Below are 20,640 nucleotides of genomic sequence, written 5' to 3'. Positions count from 1 at the left end.
AAAGAAAATGATGTGAATCCATAATTCCATGCGAGGAGCGAGGGCCAAACTTGTACCCGTGGCCCAAAGCAAAAAGCTTAGGAACCATTTGCGTGTCACCTTGTTAGAGGTCAATGAGCTGGTAACATCTGGTATACGGATAAGTCTGTTGCCACCGAATCTTTCCTATCCATTACATAATAATTACGCCGAAAACTGAAATTGTTGCCCTAAAATCGAAAATCTAAAATCCAGAGTCTGAAATCCAATCTAGCTCCGTACTAAAAAGAGACCCAAGTCAAAAGCTCATAGGTCCCTCAGCTGACCCGCACACGACCGCACCGCAGATTCCTCGAAATCTAACACAAAACTTGATCCAAATCCTTCAAATCGCAGATCCAAACACGTCGCAGATCCGCAGCTCAAGCTCTGCTCCAATGGCGGAACTCAAACACTAGCGAAGCAAAATGATTTCCGAGCTGTAATATAGCTTCTTCTGCTCCAATGGCGATTAGTTCCATCAAAGGCAAGCTCATTTTGCTCTACTTCCTTTTCATTTTTTCTTCTCCCTCCTCTGTTTCTAAGCTTTTCGTGAAATCTAACTCCCACGATCAAGATCCTTACCATGAACCCGAACCCGAACCTGATCCCAATCAACAACAGCTCGTATTGCAAAGGCTCGAAGAAGTGGTGAAAAACCTGACCGAAATAGTTGCTAGATTAGAACATAAATTATCGGACCCTCCGAAAAGCTTAGCAACTGCCGATGAGGGTTTGACTTTGGCTCTTCAAAAGAAGGAAAGATACGATGGTCACAAATTGATCAAGCAAGTTCCAGAAGAGGGCTCTGATCAGCGTAAAATTGGAGAGAGGGCGAGGTCAGTTTCGGTAACCAAGTACAGTCCTTTCTGGTCGGACAGGTTTCAGTTTGTTTCGGCTGTGAAATTGGATTCGCAGGCGACTTGTATTCATGTCCTGCCGTTTCGGGATTTCGAGGGGGTTACTAAGTACGTTGCGGTTGGAGATGAGAGAGGGAGGATTTATGTGTTTCTCAGAAACGGGGACGTTTTGGTTGAGTTTGATACGTTGTTGGGGTCACCCATCATGGCCATGGCTTCCTTCTTGTCTGTTTACAAGAACGAGAGTTTTGTGGTGACAGGGCATAAGAATGGTGCAATTTTGATGCACAGAGTGTGGGAGGGAGTGAGTGGAGAAGAGTGGAGCTCGCTTGTAATGGAAACTGTGAGCAAGTTTGATACTGGGGAAGATGGATTGACCATTGCTATTTTGGATGTGCACCATGTTGGGAGGGTGAGTTATATATTGGCCAGTGATGTTAGTGGGAAAATTACAGTGTTTCGAGAAAATGGTTCGGTTCATGGTTCCACCATGCCCTCCAGTAGGCCACTTGCCTTCTTGAAGCAGCGCCTTTTGTTTTTGACGGAGACCGGTGCAGGGTCTTTAGACCTGAGGAACATGAAAGTCAGGGAGTCTGAATGTGAAGGGTTGAACCGTTCCCTTTCTCGGTACTATGTTTTTGATGCAACAGAGCGGTCTAAAGCATACGGATTTACATCAGAAGGTGATCTGATTCATGTGTTGTTGTTAGGGGATATAATGAACTTCAAATGCAGGGTTAGGTCTAAGAGAAAGTTTGAGATTGACGGGCCTCTTGCTTTTCAAGCAATAAAGGGGTGTTTGCTTATTGTAAGTGGGGAGAAAGTTTTCGTGTATAATGTTTCTACCCAGCATTATGTTAGGGTAGGTGCCCCTCGGATTATTTTCTCCGCCGGTCTTGATGAGATTAGGTCATCTTTTCTTAATTATCAGACCGTGGATGTTGATGCTGAGAAAAGAAATGTGATGCCCTTAATAGCCAGTGACCGGGAAAAGTTTGTTGTTCTTGGTCTTGGTGGAGGGTACGTGGGAATGTATCGTTCCAACCTTCCGGTATTTAAGGGTGAATTTAACACAATGCTATGGACCAGTCCTGTATTCTTCTTTGTGCTTTTTCTGTTTGGAGCATGGCAATTTTTTGCTAAGAAGAAGGAAGCACTCACTTCATGGGGACCAGATGATCCTTTTAGCTCAACCTCGGCTACAACAGGAGCTCCATTGGGGGAAAGCAGCACTGGAGATAGGTCTTTTGTGGACTCCTCATCGAGAAATAGTGACATGATGGAGCGTAGAGTTAGTGGTCTCAGAGGTCCATCAAGGAGGTATGCCTCTCCCCCACGGTATACAGGGGCAGCAACCAGTTCATTTAGGCCAGGTACTGCCGATCATAACCCTAGACCATCGTCTGTTGATCCTAATTTTAGAACAGCTTCAGAACTAAAATTTAGAGGTTCCGGGTTAGATTCTTCGGGTTTTCCAAAAAGGAGAGAGAGTTTGTTTGTAAACACCCAAGTGATGGATGATAGCAGTTAGACCTTTATAATAAATTTCATCAACTTTAACTTCAGAGTTTGTTCAAGGCTTAGTTCCTAGACCATTCATTTGGCAAGTCAGGGCCATTTGAACTTGCACTAGCAGTATTTTGTAACACTACTACAAAGTTTTCAATCAAAAATAAAATTATAGAACACTAAATATATTTATAATTAAGAATGTTGTCACTGTATGTTATGCTTTCGCTCTTCCAATAAATGGCATTTGGTACTGCTGAATTATGTTTGGGTTTTTGTTTTATTTATTTAAATATATTTAATGTATTCAACTGTTTGTTCAGCAGCATGATTCTCTCTCTTTGCACCCTCTTGCATCTTTGGTCTCTAGTTGTTGGCAGTTAATGCAGCAGCTTGAGAATTGCAGCCTGCATCATATTTTTAGGGAGAAAAACAGTGTTGCAGATCGACTAGCTGCTTGGAGTTATAACTTAGATCTTGGTATCTGCGTTTTTGATGAGGCTCCAAGTTGGATTGGGACTTCTTTGGTGGATGATTTGTTAGGGGTGTCTAGACCCCGCTTGATTTGTGTTGGTTAGTTTTGTTTGTTTGGGGTTTTCCCCCCTAGTTCACCAAAAAAAAAAAAAAGTTGCAATCTGCGGCAATAAACAGTGTCCTTATCAACAATTTAATTTAAATTCTGTCTTAAATGCACTCGCGAAATACCAAATTAAAAAGCAATGATAAATTTCATTTCAAGTTGCCTTGCAAAGTAAATAGGTGTAGGAAGTTATGCATAATGGTCACTAGGAAATCTATCTAAAGATCTCCAGGTCCGATTATCAGGAGGGATCTGGTCAGGCGCTTTCCGTTCAACTATTAAAGCGACCATAGCTATATGTCAGCAAAACCAAGTGTTTGAGAAACCTATACTTTCACATAAAAGCCCTGATTTTCTTGACGAAGAGTTCAGGACCAGATAGATAAACTAGATTTGGAGGTCGGAAGAAAGCAGCAATGGGTTCGACGTTGCTTAGCCGTTGGACATTCGAAGCTTCATTTATGGCCGTTAAATTTTGCGCATCAACCACACAACGGAGCGAAATAACTAAGCCATAAAGTTACAACTATATTTAATATGCTCTACTTGAAATGACGGGGCTATGTGACCTCCCTCTTATGGGGGCTGCAAAACAGTGCTTGCCATTAACAGCCATAAACAAGTTATGCACAAATCACCTTCAAGGAGATATTTACGTCTTTTTCACAATATATGGAATTTCAAATTTACGTCTGAAGCTAATCTAAACAATTAATTCTCATAACAAGTAATTCTCAAGAAATTGGAATCGCTACAATATGTAATGGGAAAGGGACAGCTATCAAAATGTATAGAGGTGAAAACAAATTCACTGTTCAATTTCTGAATCAACGTCAAGAAAGATCAGACAGGAATTGGCAAGCCCTTCTTTGCCATGCTGTCCAAGACGTCATTAAGCGCTTGACACAGGCCAACAATCTGCAAATATAGCCCGCAAATAAGAAGAAAATTTGAGCATTTAGATGATACATGTGGTGCTTAAAAACTACCTTACAAAAATGACAAGGCAGACACATTGGCATCAGCATCAGTTTGTGAAATTTGAAATTGGACACTACCATATCTGATGCAAATTAACGCAGACAAATTTACCTGCTGATCCCATTGTTGCAGCTCTTCAGTGTCGTCCTCAAAATGTATGACAGCTTCCACCTGTTATAAACTTATCAGATACATTGCTAAGATGTGCGCTAGAATAAAAGACTGTCAAAAAAGCCACATATTTAGAATGGATTACAAAATCAAACATTAATCTGAATCTCATCCCAATAAAAAATTTCCCTTGCATCAAATATTGGAGTTTTAAGTTCCTTATAGTGGAAGCAGCATTCATGAAAACAAAATGAAACTCAGGGTCATACAGTGGATTGATGAACACTTAACATTCTTCCATATAATGAAACTGGAAGAGGTTCTCACAACTAAGGAGGCCTGATTTCTATGTGACAAGCACTGATGATTTAATGTCCTCGGTTGGCATACACAACAATTTGTAATTCATACCTGATCAATAGATCCCCTCATTCTGTCCTCATAGATCATTTTTGATGCAATCTTCTCAGCCTGCAAGCCAGATATATAATCCATTTGAGAAACATGAATGGTAATATAGGGAGAGACAGAGAGGGCAGCAAAGTTCCCAATTCGACAGAAGAAAACTCTACCTTATGAGGTTCAATTCCCAGCAAAGTGCCCAACTCATCAAAACTGCCACATAACTCGGGATAATTAGACCAAGTTGTCCCCCTAGAATAACATAAATTGAAAAGAAAAATCAACAGCAACATATCTCCAACCTTATATTTGTGTAAAGTTTGCTGGCACTGAGAAGATTATGTTCAATCATTGCACGATCTAAAACCGTAAAGTTGTCCGGCAGAAGTGCTTTCTGTTCAGATAAATAAGACAACTGTTATGACCAGCGAAAAGTAGTTTGCAGATACAATATCTGAAATAGAGGAGAAGAGAGTTTATAACCTGATGCGGCTTTAACTCTTCAGAAAATGCATCAATTTCTGGTTTCCTCAAAATTCTCTCCAAATACACCTAAATATATATCCGTTAAAGCAACAGTTAAAGTGTAATATACCGTCAGAAGAAAAAAAGAAGAAAAAAGTAAAAGATAAAATATATATATATATATATATGAACCAGAGAGCGAGCACCTTTTGTAGTATTGGATAAATTTTTAATTTTGAGCATCTCTCATCCTGAACCAAAACCCCAAGGTATCAGAATAATGTGAAATGAAGAACCGCATTCATCTCTCTCTCTCTCTCTCTCTCTCTCTCTCTCTCTCTCCAGGTAAAGAAATTTACTTTGTACAAAGTGGCAAGAACACGAGAACGTTGGGGTCCTGCTGCGGCCAAAATTGTACACGTAACTGCAGCAGACAGAGCTTGCTCCAGTGCTTCCTCATCAATCTCCCTGAAACAAAATGAATGAACTTCTATGATCCGTCATTCAAATGTTACAGCCAACAAGAATGAAAAAGTGGGGAGGATAATGGGAAGGGGAAAAGCAAACCACAACTATTAACGAGTCTACCAGATAAATTATTCATACACAATATGCTCAATTTGCACTAGTCTAGATCAGTTTAACTTGGCATACTCATGTCCTAATGGCCTCTTTCAGAAACCACAACTATCAAATCAACCAGACAAATTATACTCACATACAAATCAAAAGAAAATTTTGCACAAGACTAATCAATTCAACTTCACATACTCATCTCCTATTTGCCTCTTTTCAATCTGAGAAAATTCATAATAACGTAATGCTGCCTCCAAGAACCTCCTCTTTAAATCTAAAATCCTCGCATAACAAACCTGATAAGAGGGAAACAGGGGGGAAAAGCAATTAAAAAGTGCTTGTAGCATGTAGACTTTGATGCAAATGTTTTCACTAACTACCCAACAATGTCAAACCTTATACTGTAAATTCAAAACTTCATGCTGAATAGTGGTAATCAAGAATGAAGCTTTATGAATAAAAGCTTCTGCATTGACGGCATCATCATCCTGCAAAACAAACATACAAAAACTTCAATTGCAATTACACTATCACCTATATTATTAGCATCCTATAGACAAATCTTTTGATTCCAACATCAATAGCAGAAAATGTGCATAAAAAAAATAGTCATAGTGGATACTGTGGCATATTTCTCCAATGAGAAGGCAACCATCTGGATAAAACAACTCTTAACAATCAGAACATGGGAATGTTACAGTCATCAAATTGTCTCAAGGTTCTATATGCAGACACTCATAGTCCAGTCTGGTATCTTATCAATTGAGGATCACAACAACCACCATTCCAACATTTGTATCAATGAAGAAAAATAAGCCAATACCTCAAGATATAGGCGAGCAATTTGGACACACTTTGATAACTTGAATGTATCATCAACCACTCTGAAGGAATACCACGAAAACATATAGATTGTTAATTCCAGAGTCCATTATGAGAAAAAATACACACTAAAAGCAAAACTATCTTACTATCAGACCTCATTCCAGAGTCTAGATTAATGCCACTGAGCATCTGAGCTGCTTTTGACCATTGTTGCTCAGACTCGTACAATTCCGCGAGTTTCTCTCTTATGATTAGCACCTGCAACACATGAAACCATATGGTACTTTCTAAATCAAAATAACCCCAAAGTTCTAAAATTAAAATAAGAAATATTTCCTTAAATGAATGGATTGGTCACCACCAGCAATCCCTATATTCTATACATGGGAGAATGACATCTACATCATTCCTAACAATGCGGGTAATGTGAAATCCAATCTCAAAGAATTTGAAGAAAATAAATACAAAGAACTGATTCTCGATATTAATATATAGATGGGGACTCATAGAAGTTCCAAACGAACCTGCTCTTCAAATGAAACGGCTCGAATCTGAGAAAGGGCATAATGGGCAATCTCCTTCTGGGTCTCCGGCTCCCACCGCCCTAACTCTTGAGCAAAATTCTGCAAAAGTTGCCGCGAAACCACCAAAGGAACATCCTCCGACAACACTGGAGAGTAGAGCAAGATATAAGGCTCAACAAGCTGCTAAAAGGAAAAAACAAAGTCTGCAAAAGTTAAGAGAGAGAGTGAGAGTGAAGGAATATAACTGTGATCGATGAAATTCTTGGCCTGAACGACGTCGCTTGAGGAAATCACGGTGGAGAGAATGTGCTTGTACTGCTCGATCTTTTGCCTCTGGTCAGAGATCGCAGAGGCGCTCGCGAAGGCACTCTTCATGGTTCTTCGGCTTTGGCTTCGTCACTTGGGGTTTGGTTATGGTGCAAACCCTAAACCCTTTGAGAAAATTATCGTTCGGTCCACTTCTTCTACAAGGCTACGGTGGCGTTGGTTCCGTAACCTCTTTTGACGGTAAGTTTCAGGGGCTCATTGTAGAACAAGGAGCAGTAGTTGGGCTATTTGCATCCAAGTGCAGTATTGTGTTATTTTCCAGCTAATCCAGAAACGACACGCCATGAGTACAAAGGGTAATTTTGTCACTAGATTATTTGTCCATTGTATCGGGCCCGGCCCGGCCCGGCCCTTTTGGGTGGAATATTCCTATTTTTGATTATTTTAGAGGAGTGCCATAATAATTTTCAGATAAAAAACCATAATGGTTAACTAGCCCCTTAGCACACGCTTAAATATGTGCTAATTGGTTTTATTTTTTATTTTATTTTTTGAATTAAGAAAAGATAATATGGGTAGTTATGTTCTATAAAAGTATGAGTTATTATCTGATTTTGTTTTTAATTTTAATTTTTTTAATATGAAAAAATGTGAATTTATCATATTATCCTCCTTTAATTAATAATTTTAATTCTTAATGTTTGAATTAATCAAGCGCATTTTCTAGTATTTTTAATGTTTTACAATTTTCTGCATTTTGCTTTATATATATAAATTAGTACTAGCCTCCTTGCACGCGCTTTCGAGCGTGCGAGAGGCTTTTTTTTAATCGCTACGCACGACTTTCAAAGTTTCGTAAATATTTTTTCACAATTGTATTTATATAGATGTCCATTTCAACAGTTTCACATTTTAATCGAGCGAGTGTGATAAATCGTCGTCTTTAAAATTTTCCTTTATCGCCCATATTTTTCTAAACGTCTATCTTAAAAGAAAAAAAATAAACTGCTAAGATAGATGTCTAGAAAGATATGAGCGATAAAGGAAAATTTTTAAGATGACGATTTATCACACACGCTTGATTAAAAATGTGAAACTGTTGAAACGGACATCTATATAAATACAATTGCGAAAAATATTTACAAAACTTTAAAAGTCGTCGCGCGTGATTAAAAACTCTAACACGCGCGGAAGCACGTGCAGGGAGGCTAGTATAACACTGTAATATATTGAATCTATGGATATAAATGAAAATTTTATTAAATATTTTGACTAAAGTATGGATTACCTAAATTTTTGTCTTCAATAATGCATTGTGCAAACGATAAATTGAGTGAAATGCGTAACAATTGTCTAACATCGATGATATGTTTTGTCATCAATCCGCAAGTGCAAGAAGCTTTTATTTAATCACACGCGTTACACACGACTTACAAAGTTTCGTAAATATTTTTTTCGCAACTATATTTATGTAAATGTCCATTTCAACAGTTTTATATTTTAATTGTGCGCTTGTGATAAATCATCATCTTAAAAGTTTTCCTTTATCACCTGTATTTTTCTAGATGTCCATTTTATGTTTTGCAATTGTATCTTACTTGATGTCCGTCTCAACAATTTATACACGTGATTAAAATAAAGAAATTGTTGAAACGGACATCTAGCAAGATACAATTGCAACAAAAATAAAAATAATACAAATAAAAAATTTGTAAGTCGCCCATAGTGTGTGTGATTAAGAAAAAGCCTCTCACACGCGTTTCCGCGCATGCAGAGAGGCTAGTCTAAAGAATTTTAGGAATTAAGGCGATTTAACTGGTTATTGTTTTAGAGGATGAATTGGAGTTGTTGCTTTAACTTTGAACAATTGATTAAAACAAAAGTAAATTTGAAGTGGATATGATGAAAGTGACATCAATAGTATCCAAAATTAATAGGAACATCTCCAATGGAGGTAAGAAAAGAAGAAGAAGAAAAACGTGTAGCCAATTTTGAAATGCAAAGAATTAATAAACATCCAACTCCAATGGAGTTGTGGCAAACAATTTGACATACCAAACTAAATAAAAACAAAATACTACAAACTCTCGCCCTTTATCAATGATTGATATCCTAAGTAGAAAAATTAGTATCTCCGCCATCCACTCTACTCTCTTTGGATACTCTGCAATGGCATCACAACTTGCCAACTTTGTGCATCCTCTTAGATAAAACCAAAGACAAAAAACATTAACAAAACCAATCATTCTAAAAAGTCAGAAAAATAAAAGAGAACGATGAAACTTTACCTATTATATATGTGCATGGCAATGATGTTGAGTATCAACATATAAATTGGTTGAAGCATGCCACATTTAAAGTGAGTATCCAACAACAATTTTGGTAACCAAGATAAACTAAACTATGGAAAATAGGTTTGTACAAATATGCTAAGAGAAATCACTTACTCTAGGCATTCTCTCTTGCAATATATACACATACTCAAATAAAAAAAATCATAGAAATGTTCCACATAATAGCATCAAATTCACTTTAAAAGAAAATTAAAAAGTTGTCATAGAAAGAGACTGAATAGAAATGTCAAGAGATAAGGGCCAGAAGACTCACAACTCAATTAACAATATTTCATATAGTAGTTTAACTATGAGCTTATATATTCAAGGAGAATAAATCAACAAAAGTGTGTGAAGCACATAAACTAATAATGGACAAAAAGAAGGAAAAAAAACTCTTGAGGGCATTGTTTAACAATTCAATTAATAGGAAAATGCTTAAACCACATATATACCTGTAAGCCATCATTGTTAAGCATTCTAATGGGGACCGCGATTGGATCACTCTTGGCACCAGCAAGGCTTCATTGAACCTTTATAAACATTCATTCCCAAATCCACCTTCTCCAATTTTAAGCAGTCTACTAATATTGTTGGTTGCATGCCTGAGCTCTAGGAGTAAATACACGCAAAAATTATGAGCCTTATCTTCATGCTGTACTGTAATAAATGTGATCTTCCTTTGCTGTCATATGAATGAATATAAGAAAGTATCAACATCCTTATATAAACATAGTTTAAATTCCGAAATGAAACATAAGAAAATCATAAAGAAAATGTTTACTTGACAAAATGAAACGTAAGAATGAAAGAGACAGAGAGAAACCAAGACAAAATTAGCCAAAATATAGAAGATTAAAATTCGGAAATCAAACACCCAAATTCAGAAATCCTAACAAACAATTTAAAACTTGGAAGAGCACGTGTGATGACAAAAAAGAGATAGGATTTGAAATAATAACCTGGTAAATAGCTTGAACATTATCCCTCCTATACGAATTTAAATATTCTCTCTTTCTGAGTTTGAACACTACCTCCTTTATTTGAGCACAAACGGTTTTTAGTTATACCAGCACCAAGAAAAAACACATCATAAGAAGAGCAACAAAAATTGGATGAGACTATATTGAAGTCCAAGCACATGATCCTCATGAAGCTTTTAATTCCTCTACCAAAAGTATTCCTTGAGAAAAGAGGAAAAGAAACAAAAAATCAAAACATAATCTGATTCCTAACATAAAAGAAATGCAAAAAAAGACGTCAATCTTTTACTGAAAGATGCAACAACAAAAAATAGAAAAATAAGAGAAACTAATACAGATAATAAATAAACAGACATGTAAAAGAAAAAACAAATAAGAACTATAGGCAGAGAATCTGGCGAAGTGTGCTTGTGTGCTATGTAGACTTAACACTGGTCTAAGCATCAGAATTTAACATGCATCAACGTTATAGTTCTTGGCAACTAAACACCCAAATGTCACAGAAATGTAAAAACCAAATAATATGCAAAAACCAAAATTCTGCATTATGAACCAACAATATGCAGAAAAACAAATTTCTTGATATGCATTGCACCTATCTATTGGCTAACTATGCAGAAAGTACAACTATAGTAATATGAACATAAAAAATAAGCACACCACCCCTAAATATCATCAAAAACCAATATGTAAACAAAGAGAAAAATTCATAGTAGTTAATTGTTATTAGGGATTTCAACATAAATAAAAACCAACACACATTCCAGTCAGAAACACCACAAAAGTAATAAGGGGAATTACGAAAGGGTGTTTTGTGGAGAGCAATCTTAAAAATTAAATGTCAAAGCCCTCTTCTACGATTTTGTTTTTTTTCCTTTGTCATCTGCGTCCTCCAGAAAGACAGAAATAGAAAGAGGAAATTATTGACCTAAAATTGTATTCTCACATACACCTAGTGTCAAACACAATCAGGATCCTGATGTAAAAAAGAGAGGGTGGTATTTGAATACACTAATTGAACAACCCAATACTTAACCCTTGAAATTGGTAGTTGAACAACGCACTGCCTCATTCTTGAATTTCTTTCTTTGGTCCTTGATATTGTTTGAAGCTGTCATACAATAAATTTGTAAGGATAAGCATTCAGTATGCGAACAATGAAAAAATACAAATATGATTCAGAAGTAGTGATTGACCTATTTTGTGTGAAACTCAGGGCACTGTACATCTATACAGAGCCAAAGCAGAATTGAAATAGAAATGGTTATTGAACCACCTAAGCGCAGATACAGAAAAGATTGTCCAATAATCTACAAATTCATCAACCAAGAAAAGTAAACCGAACGAGGACCTAAACAAATTAAGAGAAAAAACAGGAATGAAGAATCGCAAATTTCAACAAATTTCAACCACACAAAGAAGAACAAAATTCAATCCTCAATTCACTGAATACAAACCACTATGAAATCAAATATGAAACACATAAAGTGCACACACAAAAACCAACTAAGAAAGAAAGATATGTTAGGCTTACCACAGAGCAAGAGAGCATTTGTTGATAGCTAGTGAGGGGAAAGTGGAACTGAAAATTTGAAATAGGAAACAGGAATGAGATCCAAGATATCAATTTTGTTTTTGTATGCTGAGTGAGTAGTTGTAATTGAAGACAAAATATACATACATTGCACGCATGGGCTACCGGTTTTCAGTCGCACGATGGGTTTTTCCCTCTTTGCAGGCGTGGGTTCTCAACTCCCAGCACGTCGTCTTCATTTTTCTATTTTTTTCCTTTTTCAATTTTGTTAATTGGGTGTTGCTTTACCATTTTATCTAGATTCAATATAAATAATGTGCTTTAGTATTTTAGTTAACCAAAAGTATATTCGGAGTTTTCAATTGTTTCACCGTTTCCTGCATTTTGTTTTATATATGGATATGTAAATAAAAAAGACTACAAAATAAGAAAAATATAAAACTTCATCTGTTTCGACTTTCGGTGCTATTTTATTTTTTTGTGCAACAACTCCTCACAGGGGAAAAAAATAAATAAATGAAGAGGCGCAAACCGCCATCAATTATTTGTTTAATTTCTTTTTAGATACAAGAAGTGCATTTAAGAAAGAAAAAAAACACTGGAATACTTGCAGAAACAAAAAGAAACGGAAAATTCTGGTATAGTTGTATCATTTGGCTTTCTGCAACGGGATCGTTTCTCTCAGGCTCAGGCTCAGGCTCAGGCGACCCTTTGCTTCTTTACCTGAAACGTGAAAACGGAGAACGGAGGAAGAGACATCTCGAGCTTCTGTGAATTGCAAATTGTAATTGCCGGAAATGGATGACTCAGGTTAGTGCCGGTGATTGTTTTACCTTTCTCTCTTCGCTTTCTAGAGTTAGTTTAATATTTCCTTCAAGTCGGTGCTGTTTAATTTTTACCGTTATCTTGACGAATTATTCTGTTTCTCGATTCCTCAATGCACTGTTTGGTTCCTGAGAAAAATGACGGAATGAATTAGAAATTATAAGAAATTAAACTTGAAATCTTACGATCAACGGTTATAGTTCGACATCAAATGACGTTTAAAACATTTATTTATTTCACTTGTAATCACCAGGAAATTGAAATTTTTTTCTTCTTTCTTCTTTTGAATTTTTTGGTTTTTGCTTCTAATCGTGTAGGGCCTTTTGCATTTGCGTTACTGTTTTACTTTTAGCTTAGACGATCGACAATGGTTATTTACTTGAAAGCTGTTAGAAACTTCCAATTTTGTTTTGTAGGGTTTACGATTTGATTTTTCTGATTGGATAGAGATTACAGAGTGCCTTTACTTTAAGTTGAATTTACCTTCAAATTGAGTAAATACTTTTGAATGTAGAGATGCTTATGTAATTATTTCATATGAACTGATTTGCTTTATTCTTTGAATGTTGATACACCTACCAGGGAATCCTCAGGACGTCAGTGTGCCACCAGTTGAAGGTGTTGCTGGAGGAGGGACGGCATATGGATGGACGGATGGCGGCTTACAAGGTTCAAATCCACACAAGGGATCAGTTGACCCTACAGAGGTTCCAACTGCTGATTTAGTGCATGTGTGGTGCATGCCAAGTACAGCAAATGTTGGGCCACAAGAAATGCCTAGGAATTTGGAGCCAGTATGTATCGTTCCATGATTTAAATGGTGTCTTGCTAACTAATGTAATTTGGATTACAATCCTTCAGCAAATGGTGTCTTGCTGATTTATTGTATCAATTTGCATTTGCACATCAACATTTTCTTTCCTGGCTCTATGCATATTCACTTGAGACTTACTTTTGTTTGTTCCATTTAGTTTCTGTTAAAATATTTAGGAGATATCGTACATTGTAAACACCGACATATTGGTTACTTATTTACTTACTAGAAAAGGGTAAAGCACATGTCCTTCTGTTTTTTGAGGTATTCTAGTCTTCTGGCTTCTAAGGTGGGCTTATTTGAAGGTTAATCTTCTGGCTGCTAGAAACGAGAGAGAAAGTATTCAAATTGCAGTACGTCCAAAAGTTTCCTGGGGTGGTCCTGGAAATGCAGGGGTTGTGCAGGTCCAGTGTAGTGACTTATGCTCCACATCTGGTGATCGGTTAGTTTTTTAAAGTCATATTTTTCTTGCTTCAGGTTTACAATTAATTTTCCGATTCCTTATTTTTTTATATTGGCTGCATGTAGGTTGGTTGTCGGACAATCAATAAAGTTGCGGCGTGTGGTGCCCATATTGGGTGTCCCAGATGCTCTTGTGCCTCTTGATCTTCCAGTTAGTCAAATAAGCCTATTACCAGGGTACTGACCACATTAGTAAGCTTTATATTTGGCGTGAAATAACGCTATAAGACAAGTTATTGCAAGAGACTGACACAATCTGTTTTGTCTCTGCACTGGTGCCTCCAGAGAGACAACTGCAGTTTGGGTTTCCATTGATGTTCCTAGTGCGCAACCCACAGGACAGTATGAGGGGGAGATCATCATTACTGCTACAAAGGCAGATGCAGAGTGAGTCTATTCACATTTTTTATTTCTGTTGTTTTGAGTGCTGTGCTTTTGTTTTTACTCAATAAGTTATTACTCTCTTAGCTCCCTAGCCATTTAGTAGTATTGAATTCCTTTCCATATACGTTGATAAATGAACACGGAATTTTCTACAATTATTGATCCTGACTTGGACCAGGATCCCTTCACAATGTTTGGGCAAATCCGAGAAGCATCAGATTTATAGGGATCTTCGAAGCTGTCTTGAAATGGTGGAGCCCATTGACGGAAAACCGGTGGATGAAGTGGTTGGTTTCCGAATTGAACTTTGTACATAATTGTATTATTCTATTTAATTTTGGCGGTGTTATTAACTGTTCATTTTACCATTTTTCCTTTTTAGGTAGAAAGACTGAAATCTGCAACAACATCTTTAAGAAGAGTTCTTTTGTCGCCATTATTTTCAGATTTTGTTTCATATAATGGGCCAGTTGATATGATGGAGGAAGATGCTATTTCGAGCCTTTCAGTACGCGTGAAGATTCATATGACAGTTTGGGACTTCATTCTTCCTGAAACTCCATCACTTCCTGCTGTATTTGGCGTATCCTGTGTCTTAATTAATTTTTTTCTTCTTTCTAAAGTTGGAGATTTGTTATTTAACTTCTGACGTATTTAGTGGTAGTTTGCTCATACAAGCAGAGGTCTAGTCAATATGGAATTTAAAGGAAATAGAGGCAAATGTGCACTAGTTGTTTTAGTATAGGCGCACTAGATTTGTAATCTATACGTGACATGAGCTTAAGAGGGAAGTTCTGAACTATATACTATATTAATTCAAGTAACTGGGAAGCATAAAAACTTATTAGTAAGTGTAGAATTTAGAAGTGGAAACTTGAGAATTTCTGTCTGCAAGATAATACCCACATGTGAAGATGTAGATGTGCTATTCTTATGACAAAGGCCAAAGCTCTTTAGAAAATAATATAATGTTCCATGTTCTACCAATGTATGATCCTAATCATGTAATTGCATCTTTAACCATATGTTAGATATCTGATACTGTAATTGAGGATCGTTTTGGTGTTGAACATGGGAGTGATGAGTGGTATGAGGCATTGGATCAGCATTTTAAGTGGCTTCTTCAATACAGAATCAGTCCATACTTTTGCAGATGGGGTGATAGTATGCGTGTCTTGACATATACCTGCCCTTGGCCAGGTACTTATGAGCAAGCCATAAGTTACTCTTCTATTATCAATTACTTATGCTGTTAGCTCTGATTGCTTAAACTTTCTCATTTTGTTGTCTTTAATAAATGCCTCCTAAGAAAGATGCATTAATTGCTTTACTGAATCTGATGTATTTTGGATCTCTTTATTTCTTTCTGTTGTAGCTGATCATCCAAAATCAGATGAATATTTTTCAAATCCACGATTAGCAGCCTATGCTTTGCCATATAGTCGATCTGTCTCTGGGTATACAGCTAGTCATCCAAGTTCACTTCTATCTGGTATATGTGTGATGAAAACTGATGAGGTTGTACCCATTTGCTGATGTGCCACAGCGGTGATGCAGCAAAGGATTACATGCAGAAACAAATTGAGATATTGAGGACAAAGTCTCACTGGAAGAAAGCATATTTTTACTTGTGGGATGAGGTATGAACACTATTTTGCAAACTGATAGGAAAGTGAGCTTTTTTGGATTATGTCGATGATTCCCCCATTTCCCTTAATTCTGCTTAAGTTTTTCAATTTAGAATTATTACTTTTTCCAAATGGACAATTAATTTATAGTAAGTTAATGTGCATGCAATAATATATGCCAGCCACTGAATTTGGAGCAATACGAGTCCCTTCGCAGCATAGCCAGTGAGATCCATGCCTACGCTCCTGATGCTCGTGTTTTAACTACTTACTACTGTGGTATGAATTCATCCGTTCCTTATAATTGAATGTTTTTAATTATTGTATAAAGTTCCATGGGTGGTAGTATGACTCTGACTGTTTGTTTTGTTATGGTGAATGCGGTGTATATTTTACTATATTTTGGCCCCTTCTACTTGGCTAGTCTTTTATATTTGAAGATGTTCTTATCTTGCTCTTTTCTGCCATGTAGGACCAAGCGATGCACCTCTTGCACCCACTGCGTTTGAGGCTTTTGTAAAAGTTCCAAAGTTTTTACGCCCACATACTCAAATTTATTGTACAAGGTAGTGTTTTCCATTTGTTTTGTATGTGTTCAATAAGGAACCTTTTGTATATGAAAATTTGAAATTAAAATATCTGTTGTATTTGACTTCTGTTGCTTTCTAATTTTTGTCAATGCCAATGTCTGAATAAATACAATTTGGTTTGAAATTTGCAGTGAATGGGTGCTTGGTAATCGAGAAGATTTGGTCAAGGATATTATTGCTGAAATACAACCAGAAAATGGCGAGGTGATATGACATAAATTTTGCTTGACTCATCTAATTTCTCTGGGGAACTTTCTTAAATTCTGGGCTCCCTTTATTTTATGATTGTGGTCTTTGTTTTTGTGGTTTGAATTTGTTCTTCCTTAATTATTGCAATTAGGAAAACATGGTCACTGTACATTGTCTAAGAATTATGTTTTGATGCCTAGTTATAATCCTTGCATCTCATTTGTTACCCACTGAAGAATGTGAACTTGTCAATGTTGTAGGAATGGTGGACTTATGTGTGCATGGGACCGTCTGACCCCCATCCCAATTGGCACCTTGGGATGCGAGGTACTCAGCACCGGGCTGTAATGTGGCGTGTATGGAAAGAAGGTGGAACAGGTTTCCTATATTGGGGTGCCAATTGCTATGAGAAGGCAAATGTTCCAAGTGCAGAGGTACTTTCCTGGCATCCAGATGATTTATGACATTAATTAACAATTATAAAAAGCTACTTCCTTACAATTTGCTGATAAATGTGCCTTTGAGCAGATAAGATTTAGGCGTGGTCTTCCCCCTGGAGATGGGGTTTTGTTCTACCCTGGCAAAGTGTTCTCATCATCAAATGAACCAGTGGCTTCAGTCAGACTTGAGCGCATTCTCAGTGGCCTGCAAGTAAGTGAAGCTTAATGTGATAATTAGTTTATCCCAAACCGGTTTGTTTTATTCTTCCTTTTCTTCTTCTTTAACGCATATAAAACAGTCTTGCACAGCAATCCATGCATAGTTCCTTGAAAATGTTGTTTGGTAATATATTTAAATCATTGATCAGAATTACTGAAACTTTTACCCAAGAAAATTCATGCTTTTAACCATCAAATTCATTTTCATTATAATTAACCATTAAATTAGTCTTCCTTAAAATTTTACCCAACGTTTATGGATCTGGAACTCTAAATCCTGATTCTTTTCCTGCTCCAAAAGTTTTGAATTTTAAACTAGTGTGGTGTTTCTTTCGGATAATTCCTGTTTCATACTGATTAGATATTTGTGTGGGTTATCAGGACATTGAATACCTCAGACTTTACTCTTCAAGGTATGGTAGAGACGAAGGGTTGGCTCTCCTTGAAAAGACTGGTCTGTACCAGGGTCCGGAGCGCTACACGCTTGAGCATATGCCAATTGATGCGATGCGGGGTGAGATATTCAATGCATGCCGGTCTGAGAAAATGCTGTATGCATAAGGGATGTGGTACAGTTGTTCAGGTCAGGCAAGATTAGGTCTTGATGCTCGGCACACTTCCAGACATGCCTAGACTTGAGATCAACATTTTTGCAGCCAAGCCTGCACACGATCATAGATGTTTTTGTCTTCCACAACTACCAGTTTTGCATTTTCCTAACTTTCACAATCATTTCATGTTAATGTACAGAGATCATCTAGTGGGATCCTTTTTTTCACTCCTAAATTTGATTGATTGACTGTATAGATGAGAAACATGAAAAAAGAAAAAATGTTTAGAATCTAGAATCTTCTTGCTACATTTTTTTGGGTACACCCCCTTTTGAAAAATATTATGCAAGCTTTCGTCCATAAATATGAGACGGCCTATTTTCTGCCAAACATCATCTCACTGATAGATCTTGCTGGTTCTATGCATTTAGCAAAAACCCAGAAAACAAGAGAGATATGGGATCTTGATCCCGTAAGGGTCAAATAATTCAAAAGGTCGACATATTCTCAAATCACAAATCACAAATCACCCACCCTCCCTCCATAAGCCTTTTTTTAACCTTCAAGAATTAGTAGGCCATTGACTCATGCATTCACAAAGCAGAGTATTGTGGACCCCACACACAGTGCAACAGACCATTATATAACGAAGGGGAAAAAAGGCAAGGGAAGGGAAGGGGGCCACGTAAAAATCAAGATTCAAGGTGGACCTTTTGTAGCATATTGGAATCAGAAAGGGGAGGAAAAGCAACAAGAAGATAATCAAACTGGTGATGATTGCCTCTGGCTGTGTGTAACTGTGCAATCTCATTTAATCTTTTTGATATAATGCGAAGCCTCACAACCTTACAGCTGTGCATTTGCACAATCATTTTTATCTCACTAGTCAAGAATCAATGCATACATAATAAAGGAAAATGTTAAGGAGGCTAACTTTATATACGAACTTGTGTATAATCTTTCTAATAGAGCGTGAAATCCATTTGATTGGTGAGCTCCACTTACATTAAAAAGATAGTACATAAGTTGGTATCTGAAGTTGATATCCCTAGCATGACCCGGAAAGTCTCTCATCTATTAATAAGAGATGCTCAGCCTTTCCTTCCTTTCACCTTGATAAAACTTGTCAATAAAATAAAAGATTGCTTTGAATTTGAACAACATGTTTTAAAATTTCAGCTTTCTATTTGCTTTGAGCCCATAATCATTTCGAATTTTAAACCAAGTCTTTGTTGCAGCACCCTTTGTAGACTCTTGTTTCCTGTCACATCTTGGTGTTTATTATGAATTTAGCCTATGAAGAAATTTGAAACTCCTATCCAACCACTCTTTCCCTTCCCAAAGTGAAAGTTCCACGTCCCCGGTCTTGGATTGGCTGAACCTTAAGAAATGTACTTATCTGAATATGCGTAATAGGATAGGACATAATTAAAACAGATGCGTAGCCGCAGTGGCCTTTTTATAGGAAATGTTTCTCTTTCCAAGTCAAATTTACAAGGATAAGTAGTAAGTTTTCTTTGAACATAATCATTCCAATTTTGATCCCATTGGGTATTGAATTATGATCTGAGCAGAAATTAATTCGTTTAAAATCATGACATTGATTAACATTTTTCTTTATTTGGTAAGCTTTCATCAATCCCACTTGTCTTTTTCTCCATGGATTATATATATGTTTTTATAATTAATTCATTATAAAAACAGCGGAAAGCTCTGCTCGTTTTTGAGGTCAGAAGTCTCCCAACACTATGAAACAAAAAGAAAGAACAAAACGAAACAAAAATAAAATATAAACATCAATGTTTCGGCTGTGAGCCAAAAGCCCCCAAAACAAAACAAAGCAAGCAAACCAACTTTGTTTTGACTCATTCAGTTTGGGAACAAGTTTGCTTTTGCACTACCCTGGTTGTGGCTGCACTGTTTTCTTCCTAAATTGGCAGAGCATAAATGATGAGCTTTAATGTTAGGTGGGATATAAAATATAAAATATAAAAAACAGAGGTTCATAATTTTAATTAAATAATTATTTGGGGCTAACTTGCTTTAGATTATGTTAGATTAGATGGAAATCTGTGTAGTGTGTTCATACTAAGTACAAACAAATAGCAGATCAGATGCAACTTTCTTCACTTGCTTTTCTTTGCTTTACTTGCTTTTATTCATAAAAATAATGTCCATGGTTCTAATTATTTGAGTATAATGACCATCAGGAGATAAAACAATAGCATAAAGTACCTGTCAACGATTTTAAACAAATACTAGGGCTGTGTTCGCTGAATGCATCTGGGCCGTCCATCTCAGCGTTTGTGGGCCCCAAGTTCAACCGACCGTCGACGGCCTGCAACCAGTCCACTGTGTCTATTTCTGATTAGTATATACTGTGCAGCAAAAAGTCCAAATTGCCACTGGGGCTTGGTCTCATGATCAGACTTTTGAAAAAGATGGTGGCCTTTGCGTAGCTGTCCATTTCGGGATTTAGGATCTACTCGGAAAGACAAAAGGGTATTTGCCTTTTTAGGAAACAGTATATTTTTCCATGCATCGCATTACCATCTTCGCTTTGCATCTGC

General features: G+C 36.8%; 3 protein-coding genes and 1 long non-coding RNA gene across 11 annotated transcripts; 2 read left to right on the top strand and 2 right to left on the bottom strand.

The window, feature by feature from the left end:
- Positions 1–209: 209 nt before the first annotated feature.
- Positions 210–3,035, top strand: LOC103320826 (putative membrane protein At1g75140). 4 transcript variants are annotated; one of them, XM_089044888.1, is made up of 2 exons: positions 218–2,251; positions 2,758–3,035. In XM_089044888.1, the coding sequence occupies exons 1-2, from the start codon at positions 484–486 to the stop codon at positions 2,769–2,771; spliced, it is 1,782 nt and encodes a 593-aa protein (XP_088901014.1). In that variant the 5' UTR covers positions 218–483; the 3' UTR covers positions 2,772–3,035. The 4 variants fall into 4 exon arrangements, with proteins under 4 accessions (XP_016647936.2, XP_088901014.1, XP_008220780.2 ...); XM_008222558.3 differs by having other exon boundaries at positions 2,714–3,035; XM_008222557.3 differs by having other exon boundaries at positions 2,711–2,850.
- A 531-nt stretch (positions 3,036–3,566) lies between these two features.
- COP8 (Proteasome component (PCI) domain protein) lies at positions 3,567–7,380 on the bottom strand. The gene is made up of 14 exons (XM_008222555.2): positions 7,097–7,380; positions 6,852–6,997; positions 6,482–6,585; positions 6,326–6,386; positions 5,898–5,990; positions 5,698–5,798; positions 5,286–5,394; positions 5,133–5,177; positions 4,945–5,013; positions 4,764–4,855; positions 4,632–4,674; positions 4,471–4,530; positions 4,060–4,119; positions 3,567–3,885 (listed from the first exon to the last, which is right to left on the bottom strand). Exons 1-14 carry the CDS (start codon positions 7,224–7,226, stop codon positions 3,811–3,813), a joined length of 1,188 nt encoding a protein of 395 aa, XP_008220777.1. The 5' UTR covers positions 7,227–7,380; the 3' UTR covers positions 3,567–3,810.
- A 1,706-nt stretch (positions 7,381–9,086) lies between these two features.
- LOC148919684 (uncharacterized) lies at positions 9,087–12,335 on the bottom strand. 4 transcript variants are annotated; one of them, XR_016124157.1, is made up of 7 exons: positions 12,116–12,335; positions 11,969–12,016; positions 11,631–11,785; positions 11,471–11,545; positions 10,414–10,634; positions 9,907–10,136; positions 9,087–9,320 (listed from the first exon to the last, which is right to left on the bottom strand). It is a non-coding gene; the product is annotated as an uncharacterized LOC148919684 (long non-coding RNA). The 4 variants fall into 4 exon arrangements; XR_016124154.1 differs by having other exon boundaries at positions 9,087–10,136; XR_016124155.1 differs by having other exon boundaries at positions 9,087–10,136; positions 11,631–11,744.
- Positions 12,336–12,516: 181 nt separating this feature from the next.
- On the top strand, positions 12,517–18,460 carry LOC103320824 (alpha-1,6-mannosyl-glycoprotein 2-beta-N-acetylglucosaminyltransferase). Of its 2 annotated transcripts, XM_008222554.3 has the most exons (16): positions 12,517–12,778; positions 13,376–13,587; positions 13,913–14,049; positions 14,136–14,246; positions 14,355–14,456; positions 14,632–14,740; positions 14,836–15,036; positions 15,485–15,653; positions 15,829–15,910; positions 16,000–16,093; positions 16,264–16,360; positions 16,554–16,647; positions 16,803–16,875; positions 17,121–17,294; positions 17,389–17,511; positions 17,901–18,460. In XM_008222554.3, exons 1-16 carry the CDS (start codon positions 12,766–12,768, stop codon positions 18,078–18,080), a joined length of 1,971 nt encoding a protein of 656 aa, XP_008220776.2. In that variant the 5' UTR covers positions 12,517–12,765; the 3' UTR covers positions 18,081–18,460. The 2 variants fall into 2 exon arrangements, with proteins under 2 accessions (XP_008220776.2, XP_088902144.1); XM_089046018.1 differs by lacking the exon at positions 12,517–12,778 and having other exon boundaries at positions 13,342–13,587.
- The last annotated feature ends 2,180 nt before the right edge of the window (positions 18,461–20,640 follow it).

Source organism: Prunus mume, linkage group LG2 (genome assembly GCF_029339155.1).
Source record: "Prunus mume cultivar Tortuosa linkage group LG2, ASM2933915v1, whole genome shotgun sequence".
Classification (NCBI taxonomy): Eukaryota; Viridiplantae; Streptophyta; class Magnoliopsida; order Rosales; family Rosaceae; genus Prunus; species Prunus mume.
The sequence above is the reverse complement of the archived record's forward strand: the minus strand, read 5'-3'. Positions and strand labels throughout refer to the sequence as shown.

Coding starts and splice junctions, on each gene's coding strand:
- COP8 (XM_008222555.2), bottom strand. CDS start 7,226: ATGAAGAGTGCCTTCGCGAGCGCCTCTGCGATCTCTGACCAGAGGCAA. Junction 5,799..5,897: donor TTTTGAATTTACAGTATAAG/GTTTGACATTGT, acceptor CCCTCTTATCAG/GTTTGTTATGCGAGGATTTT. Junction 5,395..5,697: donor AAGAGGCAAATAGGAGATGA/GTATGTGAAGTT, acceptor ATTTTGTTTCAG/GGAGATTGATGAGGAAGCAC.
- LOC103320826 (XM_016792450.2), top strand. CDS start 484: ATGGCGATTAGTTCCATCAAAGGCAAGCTCATTTTGCTCTACTTCCTT.
- LOC103320824 (XM_089046018.1), top strand. CDS start 13,357: ATGTTGATACACCTACCAGGGAATCCTCAGGACGTCAGTGTGCCACCA. Junction 14,741..14,835: donor GAAAACCGGTGGATGAAGTG/GTTGGTTTCCGA, acceptor TTTCCTTTTTAG/GTAGAAAGACTGAAATCTGC. Junction 16,648..16,802: donor ACTCAAATTTATTGTACAAG/GTAGTGTTTTCC, acceptor TGAAATTTGCAG/TGAATGGGTGCTTGGTAATC.